Source organism: Pleurodeles waltl, chromosome 11, assembly GCF_031143425.1.
Source record: "Pleurodeles waltl isolate 20211129_DDA chromosome 11, aPleWal1.hap1.20221129, whole genome shotgun sequence".
Lineage (NCBI taxonomy): Eukaryota > Metazoa > Chordata > Amphibia > Caudata > Salamandridae > Pleurodeles > Pleurodeles waltl.
In genome coordinates this window covers 710947790-710975502 of record NC_090450.1, presented here as the reverse complement: position 1 = coordinate 710975502, position 27713 = coordinate 710947790, and the positions used below count along the sequence as shown (strand labels likewise).

Here is a 27713-nt window from a genome sequence, read left to right as displayed (position 1 = left end):
AAATAAAGTTTTGGCATTAGAGTGGAATGCTCAAAACCCCATAACTGAAATATAATTTGAGACAGATGGGAGGGTGAAAGGAAAGAGGGAGTCGGAGTAAAGATGGAGAGGACAAGTGGTGTAGTAACGGTGTCATGGGCCCTGGAGTAAGAAAGAAAAATGATTGACTGCAATTTCGGTTGGAGAATACAGCAGTAATTAGAGTTGAGTGAGGGCCATAGGTCTCTGGGCCCCGGTGCCACTGCACCTGTTGCTCTATTGATAATTATGCCTCAGGAGAGAAAGCGGATTGGGCAGAAAAACAGAAGCAAAAGGAATTCAACAGATAAAAGGAAACACAAGAAGGGGTTTGCAAAGAAATAAAAGAAGGGAAAGAAAGAACGAGAAAATGAAAACACAACTAAGAGAAGAAATAGAGCAAAGGTGTCAGATTAAAAAAAAAAAAGGGAAGGAAGCTAGCGAACAAAAGATAAAGAGGAAAAAATAATGAAAGAAGTGTGAAAAGAAAGAGAAAAATGAACATTAGAGTAAAAAAGAGATGGTGAGAGAAACAAGCAGCGAAAGAACCAGGGCGTGTATATACTGACAGATTTCCCACAGACACAAAATGGGAAAACCACTTTGACACTACAGGTCCTGACAAGTAACTTGTGGCTTCCACATACCGACAGGAAAAAGAGGGATTTATAGTAAAATGTGAATTGACAGATAACTGTAATAAAAACACCAGAGGAAGGAAGAAAGATCTTAAATTTAAAAAAATAAATAAATAAAAGTGAAAGGACGCATACCTAACCAAAGGAAAGAGTAAATAAAAAAATTTAAAAAAATTAAAAAAAAAAGAATGAAGGGAAGAGCAGAAAATAATGAAAGAATAAATGCCTGGTGAAGAAAAAAGAAGATGAAGAAAAAAAGGAACGGAAACAAGGAAAGAAATAACCATGTTTTTGCGAGTTTGAAGGAGGAGGAGGTAGCAAGAGGAAGAGGGAATTTTTTTAAAATGGAGAGTAGTAGAAATACACAGTTAAAAGACAGAGCGAAACTGTTAATGTGTGGATTTTAAGACCTGGAAAGAAAAGGGGGGGGGGGAGAAAACATTGAGAGTAAAGAGAGTAAAGGAAAGAACAGTGAGATAGGTGAAACAGACTCTCCCAAATAAAGATGGCAGATAAGAATAGATTTAATTGGCTACCCCATGTCCTCAAACAAAAGTCAGTGGGCAAGATGTATCAAAGGGTTTTACCCATTCTGTGTCTATGGGAAATAGTGTTCATACATATGGCCCAGAGTGTGGGACAGCAGGGGCACTGCAGAACAGCAGGAGGTGCATTAGCAGAGTTGTATGTGAACCCCACTACAGCAATATTGGGGTGCTTCAGATCAGGATTGATGGTATAGACAGCCCAGTGTTGGAATAATAGAAAGGCAGCGGGTGAGGAATGAGAAAAGGAGTGCAGTGTTATTCCTGGTATTGGAATAATGGGGCGCTGCAGGTTAAGGTTGAGGTGCAATGACAAGAGTTGTATGTGGGCTTCAGTACTGGAATGGCAATGGAAACACAAGGTCAGAAGTGAGGTTTAGCCATGGAGCTATATGTGGAACCTAGTATAGGTGTGCCATTGTTGCCGAGTGTTAGCCTGGAGGTGCCTTGGTGAAGCTGCAAGTGGGGCCCAGTATGGGAGTGCCATTGCCTCTGAACCACAGAAGTGAGAAATCCAACAGGGCGTGTGTGTGTGCCTTAGTACTGAGTAGAAATGTGCACTGAATGTTTGAATTGATGGATTCTGGTAGAGCTGTGGTGGTTCCCATCAACAGTGGCGTTGGATGTTAGATTTTAAGTGCACTGGCTGAGCTCTGTTTCGCTTTTTTGGGTCCAGTATTGGCTTGGCAGTGGGACTTTAATATTAGAGTTGAGCTGCTGTAATGGAACTGTATTTGACTGGGGTCCCAGTATAGAAAAGGAAGTGACCTTGTGGGGGTAGAACTGAAGTGCACTGATGGAGCTGTGCCTGAGGTCCTAGTACTGGAACAGCAGAGTGTACAGACTGTAAGAACTGAGATGCTCTGCCAGAAGCATGTGTGTGGTTCTGGCACGGCTGAGGCCTTGGAGTGTGTGAACTGAGGTGCACTGATGGAGCTGCGCCTGAGGTCCCAGTCTGCCAGAGCACCTCAGTTCTTGAAGTCGGTACACTCTAGAGCAGCAGAGTGTACTGACTGCAAGAGCTGAGGTGCTGTGGTGGACAGTGTGTGTGGGGTTCCTGGCACCGGCATGGCTGAGGGCTTGGAGTATGTGAACTGAGGTGCACTGATGGAGCTGCGCCTGAGGTCCCTGTCTGCCAGAGGACCTCAGTTCTTGCAGTTGGTACACTCTGGAGCAGCAGAGTGTACTGACTGCAAGAGCTGAGGTGCTCTGGTGGACAGTGTGTGTGGGGTTCCTGGCACCGGCATGGCTGAGGGCTTGGAGTATGTGAACTGAGGTGCACTGATGGAGCTGTGCCCGAGTTCCAAAGTACTGGAGCAGCAGAGTGTACTGACTGCAAGAGCTGAGGTGCTGTGGCAGACAGCGTGTGTGTGGTTCCTGGCATGGCTGAGGGCTTGGAGTACGTGATCTGAGGTGCACTGATGGAGCTGCGCCCGAGGTCCCAGTATTGGAGCAGCAGAGTGTACTTGCCTGCAAGAACTGAGGTGCTCTGGCAGACAACGTGTGTGGGGTTTCTGGCACGGGCAGGGCTGAGGGCTTGGAGTGGGTGAACTGAGGTGCACTGATGGAGCTGCGCCTGAGAACTCAGTACTGGAGCAGCAGAGTGTAGTAACTTCAAGAACGGAGGTGCTCTGGCAGACAGCGTGTATGGGGTTACTGGCAAGGCTGAGGGCTTGGAGTGTGTGAACTGAGGTGCACCTAAGGAGCTGCAAGTGGGATCCCAGTATGGAGCAGAAGTGGGCACTATCTCTAAGGGTTGCAGAGCCCTGGTAGAGCTGGGTGCCTAGGCTATAAGCAATTACAAGCGATCCTCCATCCTTGCTCTCAGCACACAGGCAGGCACACTTAGTAAAGAAAATTCAAGCCAAGGAAGGACAGGAGCCAGGCAGCTGAGAGAGGGTGCAGAGAGCCCACAAAGACCAAATGTAACCAAGATAACCGCCTTGTTTAAAGCTAAACTCGGAGGAAGAATGCTCTGCAAATGAAAAGGGAAGCTTCCATAGACAGGAGCAGGAAACAAAGTAAAAACATGTCCCCTACAGACCAGATAAACAGGACAAAGCCTAATTATGCAGTAGTTGGTCCCTGCTCCCACACAGAAGGAGGGACAAAGAGGCATGACTGAGAAGTCATGCAAGGATTTTTAAATAACACTGAAACTAACAAATTAAATAGCTGGAAGCCCACAGAAGAAGTATACAAGAGGTCCTACGCTTACGCTCGACCTAAAAAAGGTGGTAGTAATGGGAGCATAAGAAAAACATGTCTTATTTCGGTTGATGCCTATATGACACCTGCTGGGAGGGAAACTAACCCAGACACTGCATCTGGAACTCAATTTCTGTTTTCACACTGACACAAGCTGCCCAGGGATGGAAACAAAGCTAAATAAAACACTGCATCTGTGGAGAATTAATGAATGAGTACTTTATCAGAGACACCTTCTGTCCAATGCTGGGATTGACTCCGTGTCCCGCATAAAGTGAAAAGGGTTGGCCAGGACTAAGGCTGCAGGTTGTCACGCCACAGCTGCTCATATCTGGTGGTAGTGCTGAAGTAGTAACCTGCTATTCAGTGCCAAGATGCCACAAGGTGTGAACGTGCCCTTTATAAATACATGTGATATGTCAAGAAAGGGAATGTGCAAGGCCATCTATTAGAGAGGCACTTCCTGACCAAGGCTGTTTGTGGGGCTTCTGGCAGGGGAGACATAATTATTAAGTTTACAGTGACACCTGCTGGTCAGGCTTCATGGCAGATGACAAGTGCCACACAGGTCTTGGTTTAAGGGTGGACACGCACCTCGTGCCAGTCCAAATCGTGGCTGATGCAGGCTTCGATCAGAGCTTGTTCCATTTGCAGCCTTGTGATATTTTGTTTAAAAGACGATTTCAGAAGAGCAGTGACTACCAGGCAGGTTTCACATCTGAGATCCTTTCCGGGGTCTGGAAACAAAAGAACGTCTGTGAAAAACAAAAGACACCAGTGTGAGCCAAGGACAGGTCCTGCACTTAAAAACAGTTACCTGGAAACACACTTTTTCCTCCGTCGGCCTATCTGCTAGAGCTGGGAAAAATTATTTTGACATCGGCTCAGTTTTGCAGCTTACTTATTCTTTCAGTGGGAGTGAAATCACGTTTGAGAGGCACCATTATGACAGTTCACTCATTACTGTTGAATGAAATTTGAGATTGCTTTACTCTACGTACAGTATTAGAGCGAACCTTCTGTAGGTTAATTCAAGTGTTGCGCCTGCCAGGAAGCATCACTTAGATTTACCAATGTTTGTCTGTATAGTATTGTTTAAAAAAAAGTTTTTGTTTTTTTAAGTTTCAAAATACTGGAGGAAAAGCAAACACATATTGTATTGCAACCTGTGCACCGAATTCAATGTTATCAATCTTTATAAAGGGCATAGTTTGGTTTTCAAATACTTTTCACTCAGGAAACTGAACACAATTTTAAAAGAATACGGAAGGTAGAAGAATGTAAAGGGGAATGCTTTCAAAAGTCTAATGTACTGTCCACAGAATTTAGCCATTTGGTCCTCTGTATTTGTATAGCGAGCAGATTTATGGGCCTCCAAGAGGAGAGGCTAAGAGCACCCTAACATCCTTTATGTCCTTATGTGTTTTCGTGCATTATGCAGAGTACATGAAATAAAACAGAAACAGTGCTTAATGTCCTTACTCACTGGTTTCAGCCATACACTAGCAAATATATCCCTGTTTTTTTCCTTTTTTCAGACAAGCTAGCAGGAGTAGGGAGCAGCATGGCAAAGTGGTGGGTATTTGAGGGAGGAAGCAGCGCGAGGACGAGAGCTAGAAAATGCATGCACTCACGTGGTATGCTGAGTGAAAAAGAAAAAGTAGTTCTCAAACTGAGTGGCAGACGGATAAAAGTCAGCCAATCAAACAGATCCAAATGAGTTTATGCTCCACTGGAGGGCCAAACGCAAGAAAAAGTAAGTAAGGCTAGTCATTGAATAAGACGTAAGCAAATAGGAGACCAGTAAAGCCAACCATTCGTAGGCAGTTGGTGGCGAGCGAGCCCCACTGCAAGTTCACATTAGGGTGGTCATTCTGACCTCGGCGGTAAAAGGCGCCCACCGCCGGTCAGAAATCCTCCATAATTCCGCTGCGGTCGCGGTAACCCGCCACGGTCATTCTGACCCGCAGCAGCCAAACCTCCGAAAGTCCGACAGCCACAACAGACCGCCAGACCAGCGGTCGGCGGAAAAGTGGAGGTGACCAAACCTCCACCGTCACGCCAACAGAAATACGCCCATGCCATTACGACCCACGAATCCACGCGGCGGTCATTCAAACGCGGTTTTCCATTGGCAGTACACACCGCCGCGGTCAGAATACACACAAACGAACAAAACTCAGCCACATTGGCCGATTTGAATTCCACACACCTGATACACATACACACACCACTCCCACACACACAATACAATATAAAACACACACCCACATCACCCACAAACCCCTACGACAAAAAATTCAGAAAGAAGCACCGAGAGACACATCATTGAACACAGAATACCATCACACAGAGGCACACTACACCATCACCCACACAATATCCACACACAAAACAACACACACCACCACACTCAACACACTTAACTACACATACTCCACCCCACACATCATACACACCACTCCATGGCACCCCAAAGACAGCCCCGCTTCTCAGACGAAGAACTCAGGGTCATGGTGGAGGAAATCGTTCGGGTAGAGCCCCAGCTCTTCGGCACACAGGTCCAATACACCAGCATTGCCCGGAGGACGGAGCTATGGCAGAGGATTGTCGACAGGGTCAACGCTGTGGGACAGCACCCCAGAAATCGGGAAGACATCAGGAAGCGATGGAACGACCTACGGGGGAAGGTGCGTTCCATGGTATCCCGGCACAACATCGCCGTGCAGAAGACTGGCGGAGAACCCCCACAATTTACAACATGGGAGGAGGAAGTCTTGAACATCCTGCATCCTGACGGCCTCGCAGGAGTCGGCGGAGGAATGGACACTGGTAAGTTGAAGCTTCACTACTGCTTCCCCCCCACCTGCATGCCAAATCATACCCCAACCCTCACCCCCATCCTCGAACCCCACCCTCACCCCCACCCTCACCCTCACCCCCACCACCATCCTCACCCCCACCACCATCCTCACCCCCACCCCCAGCACACCTATTCCCTGCCAATGTCTCACCATCACAACCCACACATCCCAAAACCTAGGCCTGCATGCGTCCACTAAGCATGGACACCCATCAACAAAGCATGCCCAATGCATATACACATCCCCCCCACAAGCCACCCTCACCAAAGCCCCCACACACGAATGCCAGCACTTGGGGACACGGGAACCCACAGATACACCCATATGCCACACATTGAAACTATAACCATACCTCTATACCCCTGCAGGACCCGACCGCCAACACACCGCCACGGAGGGCCCAGAATTCTCCACACCCCCCACCCAAGAGGCCGTCAGCGATGACAGCAGCTCTGTCGACCTGGACACCGATGACCAGCCCGGACCATCGGGGACCTCTGGACAGTCGGTTCCCCTCAGACAGCCAGAGGCCACCACAGACCCAAACCCCTCTGGGAACACCAGCACAGCTCCCACCCAGCGGGCCCATGCCTCTGTCTCCAGGGCGCGTCAATCTGCGGTGTGTCTACCACTACAGGGCACCCAGGATAACCCACCACCCCAACAACAACAGGGACCTGGGGGCAGTGGTAGTGGGCACACCGGCCAGGGGGCAGAGGCCCAGGGAAACAGGGCAACTCGGAGGGCAGCTGTGCGACAGGGGGGGGGACGGGCCCAGGGAACCCACTCTCCACGAGGCCCTCACCACCATCATGGGAGCATACAACCGCTCCCAGGAGACGATGGCGACGGTACTGGCCCGGTTCCAGGAGATCCAGGTACTGCAGGAGGAACACTATCGGGGGTACAGGGAGGACATCAGAGCCCTCACCTCCACCCTGGTTACCATGGTCGGGCTGCTGCAGGACCTCATCAACACCAGGACGGACACTCAACACCAACAAAGGGCCCCTGCCACTAGCCTGGACCAAGAACAGCCAACCACCTCCGCCGGCGCTAGTGGTCAGGAGGCCCCCGCACAACAGCAGCCCACCAGACCCCCACCTCCTGCAGGAGAAGAACCACCCCGCAAGAGGGCCCTGAGATCTCGCAAGAAGACAGAGTAGGATGTCAAGACCCCCGCCAGCAAAGGATACCACCTGATGTCATCCCACTGTCCCACATTGTCACCCTGTCCATCCTTGAACTGTCCATGCTCCATCTCTCCACAGGCCTCTGGACAATGCACCTGTGTGACTGTTACTCTGGACTCTGCCATGGACATTCCTTCACCATAGCCCCCACCCACTTGAAACCACCCATCCCATTTTGAGCACTTAAATAAACACCCATTTAGCACAAAACTATCTGGAGTCTGGCCGTGATTTCAAAATATTGTAATTGACATGACATTGCAAATATGTCCTTGTACATAGTGAAGTCAACAAACAGCTGCCACAAAGCTGTAGTCCATGGGGAAACGAAGCACAGGACTCGTAGTGGGGACCCCAGATCTGAAATAGGGAGGGAAAAGCCACAACTCAGTCATCATACACTGGGGCAAATAGACAGGCAGCAGAGATGCAGGAGAGTAGTTCACATTCACTAAATTATGTTTGAATTGTTACCTGTGTCCTATTGGAAGTACTGTTCAATGATTCTGTCCCTGTTGTCTGTTTCAGCCCCGTCGTCTTCCTCCTCGTCACTCTCCACAGGTTCCACAGCTGCCACTACACCACCGTCTCGACCATCCTCCTGCAGGAAAGGCACCTGGCGGCGCAAAGCCAGGTTGTGAAGCATGCAGCAGGCCACGGTGATGTGACACACCTTCTTAGGTGAGTACATTAGGGATCCACCTGTCATATGCAGGCACCTAAACCTGGCCTTTAGGAGGCCAAAGGTGCGTTCGATCACCCTCCTAGTACGCCCATGGGCCTCATTGTACCGTTCCTCTGCCCTGGTCCGGGGATTCCTTACTGGGGTCAGTAGCCACGACAGGTTGGGGTACCCAGAGTCCCCCAATAGCCATACACGGTGTCTCTCTAGCTGTTCCATCACGTAAGGGATGCTGCTATTCCTCAGGATGAAGGCGTCATGCACTGACCCAGGGAACTTGGCATTTACATGCGAGATGTACTGGTCAGCCAAACACACCACCTGGATGTTCATGGAATGGTAACTTTTTCTGTTCCTGTACACCTGCTCCCTGTCTCTTGGGGGAACCAAAGCCACATGGGTCCCATCAATGGCACCAATGACGTTGGGAATATGTCCAAGGGCGTAGAAATCACCCTTCACTGTAGCCAATTCGCCCACCTCAGGGAAAATGATGTAGCTCCTCACGTATTTCATCAGGGCAGACAACACTCTGGATAACACCTTCGAAAACATGGGCTGAGACATCCCAGAAGCAATTCCCACTGTTGTCTGAAATGACCCACTTGCCAGGAAATGGAGTACTGACAGGACCTGCACCAGAGGGGGAATCCCTGTGGGTTGGCGGATGGGGGACATCAGGTCGGGCTCCAGCTGGGCACACAGTTCATGTATAGTGGCACGGTCAAGCCGGTAGGTCAGGATAATGTGGCGTTCTTCCATTGTCGACAGGTCCACCAGCGGTCGGTACACGGGAGGATTCATCCGTCTCCTCGCCAAACCCAGCGGACGGTGCCTAGGAAGGACAACATGGAGCACAGAGTCAAGCAACCCACAGGTACGTACTCACAGCTTGCACAGTAAACGATTCTCTATGCAGTGAATGGCGTGTCTGAGTGGCTATGCAAGGCCTAGGCCTCTGTGACGCAGCTGAAATTGAGCCATGTGGACCCTCGAAATGGCGGCTGCCTGACCTGTGAAGTGTGACAATGGGATGTGAGGTCAATGCGCTGGCGTGGCACACCGCGGCGGTCGGCGGGCGAAGACTGCGGCGCGAAGCCGCATTGGTTAACATTGAAGCCTATGGGTTTCAGGAGCCAATGGCGAAGGGCGCCGGCGGTGGCGGGACGCACCGCCGCGGTACGCACCGCCGCGGACGTGACCGCCATTTCCTATCTACTTATCCACTTGCGACTTGAACTTTCACATGAGAGGACCTATACTGCAAGTGTTGCTGTGACCTCAGTCTGGAAGGGACAATGGCTGCTGCGACTGGGGAAAGGGCCCCTGCCTTCACTGGAGAGGAGTTGGAGAAACCTGTGGATGGGGTCCTCCCCCAGTATGCGCTACTCTACGGTCCTCCAGACCAACAAGTGAGTTTAATTCAATATGGATTTGGGGCCACTGGCTGGCTTGGGGGCCTGGCGGGGGGCCTGGCGGGGATGGGGGGCATGTTGGGCCTGGCGGAGGGCCTGGCGGGGGGCCTGGCGGGGATGGGGGGCATGTTGGGCCTGGCGGGGGGCCTGGCGGGGATGGGGGGCATGTTGGGCCTGGCGGGGATGGGGGGCATGTTGGGCCTGGCGGGGGGCCTGGCGGGGATGGGGGGCGTTGGGCCACTGGCAACGATAATGCAGACAAACTTGAACGTGGTATTTCTCCCTCCCTGTACGTGTCACATAGGTCCGCGCCCATGAGAAGATCGGGATTTGGCGTGCCATCGCCAAGGAAGTCCGGACCCTGGGGGTCCACCATCGACGGGGCACCCACTGCCGCAAGAGGTGGGAGGACATCCGCCGCGGGACCAAGAAGACCGCCGAGTCTCTGCTGGGGATGGCCTCCCAACGTAGGCGGGGTGCCTGCCGTCAACTGACCCCCCTGATGTTCCGGATCCTGGCGGTGGCCTACCCTGATTTGGATGGGCGCGTGAGGGCAGCACAGCAGACACAAGGGGGTTAGTACAAGCATCATCTACTCTGTTGTCGCGCAGTGGAGGTGTCTGGGTGGGGGAGGAGGGCTGTGGGTCCCCCTAGGCCAGGGCGATATCTGTAGGCTGGGCACCCCCGTAAGCCCCTGTGTCCCCAGCCACCACCCTCAGTAGTGTGTCAGTACAGCCATCCCTGGGCCGTGTCATCCATGGGTGCAGTTGTCAACTCTAGGCGTGTAGGGCATGTTCCACGGAATGCGTAGCGCACCCCAAGTGCGCAACTTAGTGCAGGGGGCATCTGTGTCTGTCATGTCCGCTAACTGTACCGGTGATCCATGTACTCAAAATCTCTTTATTTCTCTCTCCCCCCCCCTTTTTGTTTGTCCTTCTGTGCTTGTGTGCATCAGCATCATCAGGCGGAGGAGAAGTGGCATCGGGGCAGGAGGGAGCTGCATCTCACATGGCCCAGGAGGGCCATGCCACAGAGTCTGACTGGACCAGTGAGACGGAGGGCGAGGGGAGCTCCACGACGGGGACGACTGGACCCTGCAGCGACACGGACACGTCCTCGGAAGGGAGCTCCCTTGCGGGGGTGGCACCATCCGTGCCCCCCGTCATTACAGGTACAGCCGCCACCCAGCGCACCATCTCCGCCCTCCCAGCAGCCCCTCAGCGTTCGCCCCGTGCCCGCTCTGCCAGGAAGCCGGGCATCTCCTTCGCCCCAGGCACCTCGGGCCCTGCCCCTGTTACCCCCGCTGCCCTCAGTGAGGAGGTCATTGACCTCCTCCGAACGCTCATTGTTGGGCAGACTACCCTTTTGAATGCCATCCAGGGGGTGGAGAGGGAGGTTCATCGCAGCAATGCGTACCTGGAGGGCATTCATTCGGGTCAGGCTGCCCATCAGCGATCGTTCCATGCTCTGGCCTCAGCACTGACGGCAGCCATTGTCCCTGTCTCCTGCCTCCCTCTACTAACTCCCTCCTCCCAGTCTCCTGTTCCTCTGCCTGTCCCACCCACACCATCAGACCAGCCTGCACACACCTCAACACCCAAGAGCAGCTCATCCAAACATAAGCACCACAGATCACGCAGACATTCACACAAGCAACATTCCGATGCAGACATGCCAACAGTCACTACCACCTCTGTGACCCCCACCTCCTCGTCTCCCTCCTCCCTCCCTGTGACGTCTACACTCACACCTTCATTCACCTCACCATCAGCCAGTGTTTCCATCACCAGCATACCCTCCACTCCAGTCCGCACACGTGCAGTCACCACCCCCACTGCCATTTACACGTCCCCTGTGTCCTCTCCCACTGTGTCTGTCACCCCCTCTTCCACACCACACAAACGCAGCCACCCACCCACCCAACAGCCATCCACCTCACGACAGCCTCCCGCTCCTGCACCTGCACCCAAAGACAGCAAACTTGTCTCGCCTACAACCACATCCTCTCCCTCCACTCCCATACCCACTGTACCTTCCACTCTCCATTGTCCCAAGAAAATCTATCTCTCTACTGCTACCTTCTTTCCTGACCCTGAGCCCCCCCCTCCTTCTCGTCGGGGTAAAAAGAGCACCTCAGCCACCACCAGCCCTGCAGCCCCCTTGACAAGGGTGCAGGGGTATTGGAGCCCACCAGCCCGCAGGTCTGGATCTTCGCCCAGCAGCAAGGGGACAGCCAGCCCACCCCCTGGGAAGAGGAGCAGAAGGCGGAAGGGCCGCCGCCGGAGCCCGGATTCGATATCCCCCCAGGACACTAGCCAGCCACCGTCAACAGCCACAACTCCAAAGGGAGGAAAGGGCCACAGACTCCCGACTAAGGAGGGCAAGGGCAGCAAGGCGGAGAAGTCAGGCAGCAGGCCTGCTGCCCATGGAGGACCCGTCGCAGCTGCCCAGGAGGAGCCCGCAACCCCCATAGCCGCTGCCCCGGGAGGAACCGGCACAGCTGCCCCGGGAGAGCCCACCACCCCCATAGCCGCTGCCCAGGGAGGACCCAGCCCAGCTGGCCAGGAGGGCCCCACCACCCACAGCCCAGGTGGGCATTGAAGGAGCACCATCCCCGCTGCCCAGGAGGGCACCACCAGGCAATGAGCAGTTGGCCATAGAATGGCCGCCGTCTCCAGCACCGCTCCGCTGGGGCCCGCCGTCTCAAGAACCGCTGAACTGGGCCCTTCAAGGCAAGAACCGCTGAACAGGGCCCCGCCGTCTCCAGCACCGCTCCGCTGGGGCCCGCCGTCTCAAGAACCGCTGAACTGGGCCCTTCACGGCAAGAACCGCTGAACTGGGCCCTTCAAGGCAAGAACCGCTGAACTGGGCCCCGCCGTCTCCAGCACCGCTCCGCTGGGGCCCGCCGTCTCAAGAACCGCTGAACTGGCCCTTCACGGCAAGAACCGCTGAACTGGGCCCCGCCGTCTCCAGCACCGCTCCGCTGGGGCCCGCCGTCTCAAGAACCGCTGAACTGGGCCCTTCACGGCAAGAACCGCTGAACTGGGCCCTTCAAGGCAAGAACCGCTGAACTGGGCCCTTCACGGCAATAACCGCTGAACTGGGCCCTTCAAGGCAAGAACCGCTGAACTGGGCCCTTCAAGGCAAGAACCGCTGAACTGTGCCCCGCCGTCTCCAGCACCGCTCCGCTGGGGCCCGCCGTCTCAAGAACCGCTGAACTGGGCCCTTCAAGGCAAGAACCGCTGAACAGGGCCCCGCCGTCTCCAGCACCGCTCCGCTGGGGCCCGCCGTCTCAAGAACCGCTGAACTGGGCCCTTCACGGCAAGAACCGCTGAACTGGGCCCTTCAAGGCAAGAACCGCTAAACTGGGCCCCGCCGTCTCCAGCACCGCTCCGCTGGGGCCCGCCGTCTCAAGAACCGCTGAACTGGGCCCTTCACGGCAAGAACCGCTGAACTGGGCCCTTCAAGGCAAGAACCGCTGAACAGGGCCCCGCCGTCTCCAGCACCGCTCCGCTGGGGCCCGCCGTCTCAAGAACCGCTGAACTGGGCCCTTCACGGCAAGAACCGCTGAACTGGGCCCTTCAAGGCAAGAACCGCTGAACTGGGCCCCGCCGTTTCCAGCACCGCTCCGCTGGGGCCCACCGTCTCAAGAACCGCTGAAATGGGCCCTTCAAGGCAAGAACCGCTGAACTGGGCCCTTCAAGGCAGGAACCGCTGGCCCTTTGGCAGACGTGGCAGGGCAGGATCTGTCTCGGGCAGGGCTGCAGGATGTCCTCTGGCCAACATGCCTCCTCCAGTGGCAGTGGAGTCTGTTATGGACTGCTTGGACTGTGGCTTTGCTCTCCCCAGGATGGCCCAGTGGGCAGGCCACCCACTGTATGGACTGTATGGACTGTGGCTTTGCTCTCCCCAGGATGGCCCAGTGGGCAGGCCACCCACTGTATGGACTGTTTGGACTGTGGCTTTGCTCTCCCCAGGATGGCCCAGTGGGCAGGCCACCCACTGTATGGACTGTATGGACTGTGGCTTTGCTCTCCCCAGGATGGCCCAGTGGGCAGGCCACCCACTATATGGACTGTTTGGACTGTGGCTTTGCTCTCCCCAGGATGGCCCAGTGGGCAGGCCACCCGCTGTATGGACTGTATGGACTGTGGCTTTGCTCTCCCCAGGATGGCCCAGTGGGCAGGCCACCCGCTGTATGGACTGTTTGGACTGTGGCTTTGCTCTCCCCAGGATGGCCCAGTGGGCAGGCCACCCGCTGTATGGACTGTATGGACTGTGGCTTTGCTCTCCCCAGGATGGCCCAGTGGGCAGGCCACCCACTGTATGGACTGTTTGGACTGTGGCTTTGCTCTCCCCAGGAAGGGCCAGTGGTCATGGAGTCCCCTCGTGGATCTGGCGTCGTGTACTCAAGTGGCTGAGGTGCCCCCCCTTCCCTTCCCCCTGAGGTGCCTGTCCTTTTTTCTTTCTGATGCCCCTGCAGTGTTCTCTCCGTGGAGTTCTTGTCGTGGGACTGGGCCTTGCCCCTTTGCTCAGGACCCCTGTGGTCCACGGACAGTGGTTGGACTACATTTAGTAGATGTATATATTTTGTACATAGTTTATTTATTTATTTGGATTACTGCTGTCCATTTTTCAATATATCTGCCCGTTTGAGATCTCTTCTTTTGGTCTTTGCATAATTTCGGAAGGGGGGGGTTTGTGGGTTGTGACAGTGATCTGTGGGAATGCATTGATGTGTGTGTTGTAGTGGGTGTGGGTGGGTGGGTGTGTGCCGGTAATCTTTGCCCTCCCCTGTGTCGTAGGTGCAGTACTCACCGATGTCTTCCGCGCCGCCGGGCGTGCTCCTGGTACAGGAGCAGGTATAGGAGTGCGGGGATGACCTGCAACTCGGGTTCCATACTGCCGGAATCTCGCGTGGTGTATGTGGAGGTGAGCGTTTTCCCGTTCGTAGTCTGTTTCCGCCGTGTTTTTATCGGCGGTGCTCCCGCCCCGGAAAAGGTGGCGGATTGGTGGGTCGTGATAGGGTGGGCGGTACATTGTCTGCCGCCTGGCTGTTGGCGGGGACCGCCGCGCTGTTTGTTTGTTCCGCCGTGGCGGGCGGAGTGTTAATGCGGCGGGCTGTGTTGGCGGTTCCCGCCAGGGTCAGAATTGCATATTTTGGACCGCCGGCCTGTTGGCGGGTTGGCCGCCGCTTTATCACCGACCGCCAGGGTCAGAATGAGGGCCTAGGTCTTTTGCAACCAGAACTGTCTGGTGGAAGAGTCCTAAAAATGAGTTCCAGTATATACAAGACTGCTGCAGATGTTTGTCCTCCCTTTATTTCCATACTAGTGAAGATGAGGGTGTAAAAGGGATTAGAAGAGCTTAAAAATGTACGAGAACTAGCACGGTTGTCTGAATGGTTTTGGTGTCTCCGAAGACTGCTATTGTAACCTAAACCCTAAATTAATACGGAAATCTATCTTTTCACTCGTTTGGGAAAATTAATCTTATTTCTTGGATGTGCAGACGTCGTTTTGAGGGATGCAGTGAATGAGTAGCAGGGTTGTATTGAACATTGGCGTCCATCACTTCCTCCTAATTACACGTGCACACAGACATAATAGTACCCTGCTCACAAACATTTTTTGAGAGTAGGAGGATTTGCTCCTGAGCTACTCCTGATTTTTCCTCAGTACATGAAGCTTTTACCTTTAAAGGAAAGCTTGCTGAATTAGAACTGAGTATCTCAGACTTTGTTCCTCATCTTCAGTTTAAATGATCTTTTAAGCATGTGGAATCAACAGGATGGCTGTTCGTGAAAAGACGCTAGTAAGTTCACAATGAAAGGGCAATGGATCAGTGGATGCAGAGTTGGGACACACCACTATCCCTATCTTGTATGAGGGGCCAATGCACCTCCATTTTTACTTTTACTTCCTATCCAGGGAACGCAATACCTATTTTCTTTGCTTTCATTAGGGTACCTGGCACTGTTGCAACACCTGTTTTCTCGAGGTTGGTTGCATTACTGGGCCTACCTGTATTTTATTTGTGTACATGACTTCAACACTGGGGAAAAACCAACCTGTTATTGCAATTAAAGCAGTAGTAGGTGCCCACTTATTAAGTGATGCTGCAGGCTTTTGTGTGCCAGGTCCTGAGTGATACCTAAATAAAAGTATTTTCTCCTAAAATAGAAGCTTCAGAGTACCATCATAATAAAAAAACCTACCGATTTGTATTTAGCTCTTTCTGAAGTAAGATGTTCCCAATGAGTAATGCTTTCAAAATTCAGACAAGGTAGGCCTAAAAAATGTGGGTAAATGGGTACATTCCTCTGAAAATACACCAGTTCTACCTTTGCTCTAGTGGGAAGACTGGGAAATATTTGAGGTTGCATCCCTGTTGTGTTGCAGACAGTTAACATGCACAAGAAAATACACCAGCCTTTAATAGAGCCCACCACCTTGTAGCCTAGGTGAGGACAAATGAAAACATGACCAAACTTCTGAGGCAGCTATTTGATCCCAACAGAATCAGAGGGCCATTGACACATTTAGGTTGTGAAGTCGAAGAAACACGACCAGAAGATTAATTTCTTGATGAAGAGACTGAGGATTCAGGTCCCTGCCACATCCAGTAATGTTCCCTAGGACTGAACATATTTTGTGCCAGCGCCTGGCAACAACAGGTCAGGACCATATCATGTGGAAAAAGTATTCCTTTGAGTAAGTTACATCTTGTGCAGTTGGGGTCTCGTGCTCTACCCGTAGGCCATAGTCTTCCTGATGGATAGTAATACCTGTGGATGTATTTGAATTGTATCAAAGGCTGGTTAGAGGGTAAAACCTGGTTCCAGTGTGCCATCTTAGCCTCGGTCCAGTCATCGTCTTCAAGCTCACTCAAGCCCGACTCCCACCGCTGACCTAATTTCACCAAAGGTTCGGGGAGAGGTTAATCACCAGCGACCTATAACGTATGGAGATGCCTTATCCCGCCCAATCTGTCTGTGACCAGTTTTGCTTCAAGTAGATTGAACGTCTTTACCCCCGCTAGCATATTTGTGTGATATGAAAGGCCATGTCTCAAGTGAAGGTAACAGAAGAACGGAATCTTATGCAGTGCAAATTGCCCCATGAGGTTTCCATACAACCAGAAGTGATCCTGGGACTGCATGCCTGGCAACACTTTGCAAACGAGACTTGAGGGGTTTGACCCTACCTCAAACCGTTTGAGATCATGGATTGCAGCTCTTTGAAGAAACTGTGGGAGCATTTATGGGAAGTTGCTAGTCGAAGGACTAGATTGTGGCTTCTGTAATTGAGGAAGTAGGCGATTAAGATGTATGGCGTTGTCTCTGGTGGCGGCTTTGTGGCCAGTGACCTGTGAGACCTCTTCATTAGAAAGCAGGGAAAAACTGGACCCATGGGAGTTTGGCTTTCAGAAAGTGCGCAAAGAACTGAACCGGGTCTTTCCCCTTCACTCTCTGGAAAACCGACAAACCTAAGGTCAACATCGTTCCACACATGCTGTCAGAGGAAGGTAGCATCATTGCCACCCGCACATATTTGTTTTTCCGGGGCTTGTCTGGCGGTGCCTTTCGCCCTCAGGATAACCTCTGTGGAATCTTTGATCAGGGCTGATATCCGGCACAGTGGCTGTCGCTGCTGGAATTAAGTGGAAGTGGTTTGGCAAATTTGTCGAGTTTTGCTTGCCATAGTGACCGTGTGACCTTATTCCTGGTCATGATGGCGAGAAGGTCCCGGTCACAGGCAGGCAGACCACAGCCCAGGGTGCAAGCACAGCCATCCTCCAGGCGAAAGCGGAGACAGGATGGCTCGCCAGTCAGCATGATCAGTCTCACCACGCTGTGGGGGTAAACTTAAAATGACATAATGGCTATGGTGAAGCTACGTTAGAGAAGTTATTATCTCTCTTATATGAAATGTCAAACATTTAAAACCGAGTGGCCGTCGATCCACGAGAAAGCAGTGCGCAGTGGCGTCCATCTCCCCTCCCTACCAATCTGGGTCAGACCAGGCGAGTCTCCTCCATCAAGAGCCCGAAGGCTGTACAGGCGATCCTAGTGGGCCAGCAACCGAGGTATCTTGCCTCAATCACGGGCCACCCACCAGTAGCAATGCTGAGCCCAGCAGCCCTTGTCCGCCTTCGCTAGCCAGGCCGCATCCGCCACACACAGAACAGGCCGAAGCGGAGAGACATCCCTACTGGTTCATCCACTTCCTGGTGCCAGCGGGACCCAGGCGTGTCTCCCGTCGGGCAGTTGCCTCTACCACGAAGGTCCGCCAGCACAGGATGGAAAATGCCATGTCCGGACTCTACGCGGCCCTCGCGATATCTGCCTTTCCGGAAACAAATCAGGCAGGATGGGTGGTCAGGACAAAAGGAGCAGCTTTCTGCGCCACAACTGCACTTCCATGGAGCTTAAGTAGGGTGACCAGACATCCCGGATTTCCCCGGATAGCACAGGTTTTCATGGGACTGTCCTGGCGTCCTGACGCTTTTCTTAATTTTAAATACATGTACCTGTTTTTGGGACAAAGATCATGCCATTCTGAAAAGCACAATAGAAACATATACTCTCTTTCCGCCGGGTTCCTCTAATGTCTGAAATAATTTATCTGTTTCTTTCCTGCAGTGCAGGTTGACCGAGTGTTCTCAGCAGGGAGGAGACCGAGTGGGGAGGAGAGCAGGGGTTCTCTGGTTGGAAGTCCTAACCTAGCTAATATAAGCAAATGTAGCCTTGTAATTGTGTGTACATACGTATATATAAACATATATACACATACATGTACGTATATACCCACGTGTGTATATATATATATGTGTGTGTATATATATATATGTTCGATGGCATGTGTAGCTGCAGATACACATGCTGTGCACATCCCGCCATCTGGTGTTGGGCTCGGAGTGTTACAAGTTGTTTTTCTTCGAAGAAGTCTTTTCGAACCACGAGACCGAGGAACTCCTCCCATTTCGACTCCATTGCGCATGGGCGTCGACTCCATCTTAGATTGTTTTTTTTCCGCCATCGGGTTCGGACGTGTTCCTTTTCACTCCGTGTTTCGGGTCGGAAAGTTAGTTAGAATCTCGGAAAAAACGTCGGTATTGTTTGCGTTCGGTATCGGGTTAGTTACAACAGATCAACACCGAATTTAGAAGAGCTCCGGTGGCCCTTTGGGGTTTTCTTCGATCCCCGTCGGGGCCTGGTCGGCCAGGCCACGTGTCTCTTCAAGGCTGATGGAATGGACCCCATTCCACTTCTGACCAAAATGCCATAACAAGTATCCATATACAGATCAACATCTGGTCTGTAACTTGTGTTTGTCACCAGAACACAAGGAGGATACTTGTGAGGCCTGTCGAGCGTTTCGGTCCAGGAAGACACTCGGGGACCGAAGAGCAAGAAGACTGCAAATGGCGTCGGCGTCAACAGGACAAGAGCGTTTCGAGGAGGAGGAAGAAACATTCTCCACACCGGAGTCGGACTCTGAAGAGATCGATCCCGAGGAAACGCCGAAAACCGTGAGTAAGACGTCGAAACCAAAGAACTCACGAGAAAAGCGCTAAAGCCGAGGGGACGCCACCGCCAACAGCCCATGGCTTAACCCGAAAAGGAGGTGACCGTTCATCGGCACTGAAAAAGGGCGAGCTGGTGTCGAAGTCATCCGACTCCGGTCGAGATAACGGCACACAGCAATCTCGGGGCCGAGATAGTGGCTCCGAGAAGATTCGGCACCGAGACAGCGGCACCGAAACGGGTCGGCACCGAGAGAGCACGATGCCGAAAGTAAAAAAGGTTTCCTCGGAGCCGAAAAAAGCAGCTGAAAAGGTTTTGGTACCGAAATATGCAGCCTTAGAACCGAAAACAAGTTCCTTCACTGAGGAACAAGGACTGTCCACACAAATGAAGACACATAGATTTGGACAGGAATTACAGGCAATAGAGCCAGATCACACACAAAGACGGCTCTTTATTCAAAAAGATACAGGGAAGATCAGCACTCTTCCTCCAGTCAAAATGAAACGCAAGCTTGCCTTCCAAGACAAGGACAAACAGCCACACGCAAAGGTGGCTAAACAAGTAACACCGCCACCATCCCCACATCACTCTCCGCAACCATCACCGGTAGCCGCTCCACCAATGATGCAATCACCAACTCATACAGGAATGAGTCAAGATGACCCTGACGCATGGGACCTTTATGACGCACCAGTGTCAGACAATAGTCCAGACTGCTATCCAGCTAAACCATCGCCACCAGAGGATAGTACAGGCTACGCACAGGTGGTTTCAACAGCAGCTGCATTTCATAATGTCAGCCTTCATTCAGAGCCCATTGAAGACGACTTTCTTTTTAATACACTGTCGTCCACACACAGCTAATATCAAAGTCTTCCTATGCTACCCGGAATGCTAAAACACTCCAAACAAGTGTTTGAGGAGCCTGTTAAAGGGAGAGCCATTACTCCAAGAGTAGATAAAAAATATAAACCGCCACCAACAGACCCAGTATACATTACACAACAGCTAACACCAGACTCTGTTGTAGTGGGAGCAGCGCGCAAAAGAGCCAACTCTCATACTTCAGGAGATGCACCACCTCCAGATAAAGAAAGTCGCAAATTTGATGCTGCAGGCAAAAGGGTGGCGGCACAGGCGGCAAACCAGTGGCATATTGCAAATTCCCAAGCTTTGCTAGCCAGATATGATAGGGCCCATTGGGATGAGATGCAACACCTTATTGAACATTTACCCAAGGAGTTCCAAAAAAGAGCGCAGCAAGTAGTAGAAGAAGGACAGGGTATCTCTAATAATCAGATACGGTCAGCAATGGATGCTGCAGACACAGCTGCTAGAACTGTCAACACAGCTGTAACAATAAGGAGACATGCATGGCTGCGTACATCAGGATTTAAACCAGAGATACAGCAAGCTGTGCTGAATATGCCATTCAACGGACAGCAGTTGTTTGGGCCGGAGGTGGACACTGCAATCGAAAAACTTAAGAAAGACACTAACACGGCCAAAGCCATGGGTGCACTCTACTCCCCACAGAGCAGAGGCACATTTCGAAAGACACAATTTCGAGGGGGGTTTCGAGGGCAAACCACAGAAGCCACAAACTCACAAACAAAGCCCACTTACCAGAGCCAGTATCAGCGGGGAGGTTTTCGGGGACAATATAGAGGGGGACAATTTCAAAGGAGTAGAGGAAAGTTCCAAAGTCCCAAAACTCCTCCAAACAAGCAGTGACTTCAAGGTCACAAATCCCCAACACATAACACCTGTGGGGGGGAGACTAACCAAGTTTTACAAACATTGGGAAGAAATAACAACAGACACTTGGGTCTTAGCAATTATCCAGCATGGTTATTGCATAGAATTTCTCAAATTCCCTCCAAACATCCCACTGAAAACACACAATATGTCAAAACAACATATAGATCTTCTAGGACTAGAAGTTCAGGCATTGTTACAAAAAGAAGCAATAGAGTTAGTACCAAAACAACAAAAAAACACAGGAGTTTACTCCCTGTACTTTCTAATACCCAAAAAAGACAAAAGTCTGAGACCTATACTAGATCTCAGAATATTAAATACCTACATCAAATCAGATCACTTTCACATGGTTACATTACAAGACGTAATCCCACTGCTCAAACAACAAGACTACATGACAACACTAGACCTAAAGGATGCATATTTCCATATACCAATACATCCTTCACACAGAAAGTACCTAAGGTTTGTATTCCAAGGGATACATTACCAATTCAAAGTGTTGCCATTCGGAATAACAACTGCACCAAGAGTTTTTACAAAATGCCTAGCAGTAGTTGCTGCACATATCAGAAGGCAGCAAATACATGTGTTCCTGTACCTAGACGATTGGTTAATCAAAACCAACACGCTAAGACAGTGTTTACAACACACAAAATATGTCATAGAAATCCTCCACAAACTAGGTTTCTCAATCAATTACACAAAGTCACACCTTCTGCCGTGTCAAACACAGCAATACTTAGGAGCAACAATCAACACAGCAAAAGGGATTGCCACTCCAAGTCCACAAAGAGTTCACACATTTCACAATGTTATACAGACCATGTATCCAAATCAAAAGATACAAGTCAAACTGGTGATGAAACTACTAGGCATGATTGTCCCAAACGCAAGGTTACACATGCGGCCCTTACAACAGTGCCTAGCATCACAATGGTCACAAGCACAGGGTCAGCTTCTAGATCTGGTGTTGATAGACCGCCAAACATACATCTCGCTTCAATGGTGGAACAGTATACATTTAAACCAAGGGCGGCCTTTCCAAGACCCAGTGCCACAATACGTAATAACAACAGATGCATCCATGATAGGGTGGGGAGCACACCTCAATCAACACAGCATCCAAGGACAATGGGACGTACAGCAAAAACAGTTTCACATAAATCACCTAGAACTGTTAGCGGTATTTCTAGCGCTCAAAGCATTTCAACCCATAAGACACAAACACATTCTTGTCAAAACAGACAAAATGACAACAATGTATTACCTAAACAAACAGGGAAGCACACACTCGACACAGTTGTGTCTCCTAACACAGAAAATATGGCATTGGGCGATTCACAACCACATTCACCTAATAGCACAATTTATTCCAGGAATTCAGAACCAGTTAGCAGAGAATCTCTCTCGGGATCACCAACACGAATGGGAGATTCACCCCCAAATACTAAACAATGACTTCCAAATGTGGGGAACACCACAAATAGATCTATTTGCAACAAAAGAAAACGCAAAATGCCAAAACTTCGCATCGAGGTACCCACAAGATCAGTCTCAGGGCAATGCGTTATGGATGAGCTGGTCAGGGATATTTGCTTACGCTTTTCCCCCTCTCCCACTCCTTCCATATCTGGTAAACAAATTGAGTCAAAACAAACTCAAACTCATACTAATAGCACCAACATGGGCAAGACAACCTTGGTACACAACACTACTAGACCTTTCAGTAGTACCTCATGTCAAACTACCAAACAGACCAGATCTGTTAACACAACACAAACAACAGATCAGACATCCAAACCCAGCATCGCTGAATCTAGCAATTTGGCTCCTGAAATCCTAGAATTCGGACTCTTAAACCTCACACAAGAATGTATGGAGGTCATAAGACAAGCTAGGAAACCTACCACTAGACACTGCTATGCAAATAAGTGGAAAAGATTTGTTTATTACTGCCATAATAATCAAATTCAACCTTTACACTCATCTGCAAAAGATATAGTAGGATACTTACTACATTTGCAAAAATCAAAACTAGCTTTCTCTTCCATTAAAATACATCTTACTGCAATTTCAGCTTCCCTGCAAATTACGCACTCAACTTCATTATTTAGGATACCAGTCATAAAAGCGTTTATGGAAGGCCTAAAGCGAATTATACCACCAAGGACACCACCAGTTCCTTCATGGAACCTCAACATTGTCTTAACACGACTCATGGGTCCACCTTTTGAGCCCATGCACTCTTGTGAAATGCAATACTTAACATGGAAAGTTGCATTTTTAATTGCCATCACATTACTAAGAAGAGTGAGTGAAATTCAAGCATTTACCATTCAAGAACCATTTATTCAAATACACAAAAATAAAGTGGTTTTATGAACAAATCCTAAATTTTTACCAAAAGTAATCTCACCGTTCCACTTGAATCAAACGGTAGAATTACCAGTGTTCTTCCCACAGCCAGATTCTGTAGCTGAAAGAGCACTACATACATTATACATCAAAAGAGCACTAATGTACTACATTGACAGAACAAAACTAATTCGAAAGACAAAACAACTATTTATTGCCTTTCAAAAACCTCATACAGGAAATCCAATTTCAAAACAAGGCATTGCTAGATGGATAGTTAAGTGCATTCAAACCTGCTATCTTAAAGCTAAAAGACAACTGCCTATTACACCAAAGGCACACTCAACCAGAAAGAAAGGTGCAACCATGGCCTTTCTAGGAAATATTCCAATGAACGAAATATGTAAGGCAGCAACATGGTCTACGCCTCATACATTTACCAAGCACTACTGTGTAGATGTGTTAACTGCACAACAAGCAACAGTAGGTCAAGCTGTACTAAGAACATTATTTCAAACTACTTCAACTCCTACAGGAGGAACCACCGCTTTTGGGGAGATAACTGCTTACTAGTCTATGCAAAGAGCATGTGTATCTGCAGCTACACATGCCATCGAACGGAAAATGTCACTTACCCAGTGTACATCTGTTCGTGGCATTAGTCGCTGCAGATTCACATGCGCCCACCCGCCTCCCCGGGAGCCTGTAGCTGTTTAGAAGTAGATCTTAAACATTTGTACATTTGTAAATATATTACTTTAAACTTAATTATGTATATACATATTCACTCCATTGCATGGGCACTATTACTAGCATACACAACTCCTACCTCACCCTCTGCGGGGAAAACAATCTAAGATGGAGTCGACGCCCATGCGCAATGGAGTTGAAATGGGAGGAGTCCCTCGGTCTTGTGACTCGAAAAGACTTCTTCGAAGAAAAACAACTTGTAACACTCCGAGCCCAACACCAGATGGCGGGATGTGCACAGCATGTGAATCTGAAGCGACTAATGCCACGAACAGATGTACTGGGTAAGTGACATTTTCCATATATATATATATATATATACACACAAACATTTAAAAAGGCTATGCATAAACCAGGCCAGGCAAAGAAGTAAGGCAAAAGGCTTGAGCCCTACTTTTACTTTTGGTTTCAACATCTGGTCACCTTAAGCTGAAGTTGAGGATGTTTCAGGATATATGGGGCCATCAGTGCAGGAGCGCTAAGAGGCATCCGTCATCTTGTGCACTCTAGCCTCGCCCCGAAGGACCATTTCCAAATCAAAAAGTCACTTTAACAAGATGCAATGGGCTATAAATGAAAAAAGCCGGTTGAAGTGCCTGCTAATTGCTTCACTTTTCCAGGGAAAAATGCCTCCAGACCAGTCCCCAGTGCTTACCAGATTCCATTTAAGGAGGCCATTATAAGTTATGCACAAGAGCCTCACTCTAGTCCTTTGAAGAATTTCCTTTGCTGCACCCTAACACAAGTGCTCATCTTTGGCAAGCGTATGGAAGTTTATGCTTTTTTTCAGGAACCAGTGTCCCGGGGGGTTCAAGAATCATTCTCTAGTGTTTTCAGAAGAACCAGAAGCCGAGGAAGTACCAGGAATCTCTTCCTGGAGGACAGAATCGGGCCCAGAAAACACATTACTTGGGTAGAATGGGGCTATGATTATCTTCTCCAAGTTGTTGGCTATCTTTCCTATTTGAAGAGTTTGTGAATTTGGACAGGTGGCGGGAAGGCAGAGGAATTTGTCTTAACCAGTGCGTGTGAACAGCACCCCTAGGAAATGCTCATTTCCCAGATGAGCCACAAACGGAGGGCATTAGTGGTCTTTCCATCGTTGCAAACGGATCAACCAGAGAAATCTCCAGCAGCTGAAGATGTACTGCAGAACTGAGTGATTTTGTTCAGGACCGCCCTTCCAGCAGGAATTGCGCTGGAAAGCTGCTGTTCAAAATCACCTTTTCTCTGGGCAGAACAGGCATTTGACGCAGACAGTGGGTGTTAATATAACACGACTGCTGTCTTATCTGAGAGGTAAGACAAGATTTACTACAAAGGCAAGAGAAGTCACTTCTACCCACGAAAGATAGCTTTTAGCCCTTTCCTAAAGCTACCATAAGAGAGTTCAGAACTTAATTTAATGTAGAATTGTTGCAGCCCTTCTAGTGGGTTTCAGGGAATGCCCCGATGGAGTTGCATGGTTAAAATTTTTAGGCAGACAAGAGGAATGGCATTTATGCGGGAGGTTATGAAAGGCAGAAACCTTCTGACCTCTTGACGTGAAGTGGGCAACTGTTTGTGTCAGTCTTTTTGCTCTATGTGCTATGCAACTTTTACCAAGTACAGCATTTTTTGTCAAAATAAATATTCTATATAAATAAATAAATGCTCACTGTCTCTATGAAGGATGATGTCCTAGGTCGTGTTTTGTTTCACTATCAATTTTTAATCCAAAAATAGTATTTGATTATTTTTCACTGAAAAAGTTAGTTTAATTTTCAAAATGTTTCCTGTAAATTAGTCTCAATGAAAAAGAGGCAGAGGAGATTCCTGGATTTATCTCCATGTCCATACACTTAATGAGTTGATGCTCTCCAACATTCCAGAGCCTCTTCCAGTGAGATTTGTTTCACTGATGCTCTTGCCGCTGCCAGTCGATGTGCAAGTACAGCTGATGTCTTTTTTTGAGAGCCTGACACTCGAAGGTGAGGATTTGGGACTTTAAGGTTATAATTTGGGCAAGATTCTCTTTCTTTCTGCTAAGGATATACCCCTTTGCTAGACCTCTAACTGGGCTTTCTGGCCACACAGAGGGTGCCTGCTGACTTTACAGTACCATGATTAACCTCAGAGTAGGAATGAAGCTCCGACTCATGTAGTCAGAGCAGTGCTGATCAGTTAGATACCATGCGTTGAGACACCACATGGGTCTTTTGGTAGATTCTGGGAACCCAGGGATTTGTACGGAGTTTCCCATGATCGGATAGCCCCAGAGGTAAGATGTTAACTTTGGACATTTGAAGGACATCAGGGGACGGGAGTAGAAGGAGGTCAATCCATGATGCTATCTTGTGGGCAGCTGAGGTAGGGGCGTATGCAAGGCCATGGGGATGCTGTGTCCTACAAGCATTGCAGACCTCCATTGAGTCAATCCAGGCAGTGAGCTGGTGGAATCGCCACCCGATCCCAGGGAGTCTGTTGAGTCTACTGCTGGACTGGGGACAGTGTTAGAATCCCCCTCTCTGATGGTGGTATCCCGTGGGAGTTTCAGTAGGATAAATGGAAGGTGTTCAATGCCGGGGAAATATCTGGTTTGGTGCATAAACCGACAAAAAGTTGTGTTGTTTACCCTTGAGCAGGCCCTCTACCCCAATGTATCTGCCATAGGGTTCTGCGTATGTATTGGTCACTGACAGGGGAAGGCCTCTAAGTGGTAAAAAAGCTACACCTCTGGAGTGGGTAAACTTGAAGTGATAAACTCTGTCATATCCGTATATATGAAAGAAAGGGCAGTGCTCCCCCCACAGGTGGGTTTCTTGCAGCATGAAAACAGCAGGCTGGAACTGTTAAGCGTAGTGGAGAATGGAGGCTTTTTTTTATACGGTCCAGCAGGCCGTTCATATTCCAGGGCATAATCTTAAAGTCTGTCACTGGGGTGCGAGTCTGATGGCATGAAATTAGGGCCACGAACATGTGTCAAGGGTCGTGTGTTGTAGTGGCGGTTTGGTCAGTGTGGGACTGCATCATCGATGAAGCAGTGCATATGGCACGGTTTCTGTGACCTGTGGACAGTGCAATTGAAGACATGCAAACTAACAGAAATCCCTAAGCCCCCTACTTCCACCCACCCCATACTTCTACTCTTGAAACATCTGCCTCCCAAAAACTAATCAAAACATAAACTATAAAATAAGCATTAAATGAAGACATAAGATGGGGACCTCCTCCATAGCAGGATAGCATGCCAAGTTCCTAAACAGATTTCGCATGTATGTAGGCTAGCACAATTCCCCTGGGGGTGATTTACCACCAACATGAAGTAGCAGGGCTCAAGTGGATCATCATCAAGTATCTTAAACCTATTTTATGTGTTGACATCAAAGTATTGCACTGTAGAGTACTGGTTACGGGATCATGGATCCACCTGAAAGGGGTGTGCTTGTAGTCACACTTTTGCCAAAGCGACACTCCCGCTCTTGATTCGGACCCCGGTGGGGAGACTAATAGGTTTAAGAGTGGGTGTGTTGCTTTGGCGGAATCGTGACTACAAGCACACACCCCTCCCAGTGGATCCATGATACTTGAACTAGTAATCTACAATGCAATACTTTGATTTCACCACATAAGATAGGTGAAGTATACTTTATCTTTAGCATGCAAAGGATGTGCTTGGGCACAATGTTTCTCTAAGGAGTGGCACCAGGGAGTCATCCTTGGTCCTGATGATAAACCTTGGGGTAGGCTTTGAAATATGTATACAAGGA

At 49.8% G+C, this 27713-nt stretch overlaps 1 protein-coding gene across 1 annotated transcript in view; it reads right to left on the bottom strand.

Annotated features, from left to right (window-relative positions):
- The window catches only part of SFTPB (surfactant protein B), a 106807-nt gene that overhangs the window by 25220 nt on the left and 53874 nt on the right, over positions 1 to 27713 (bottom strand). Inside the window, exon 8 of the mRNA XM_069214350.1 lies at positions 4004 to 4164. Within this exon, the coding sequence (XP_069070451.1) occupies positions 4004 to 4164 (161 nt within the window). The remainder of the gene's footprint in view (positions 1 to 4003; positions 4165 to 27713) is intronic.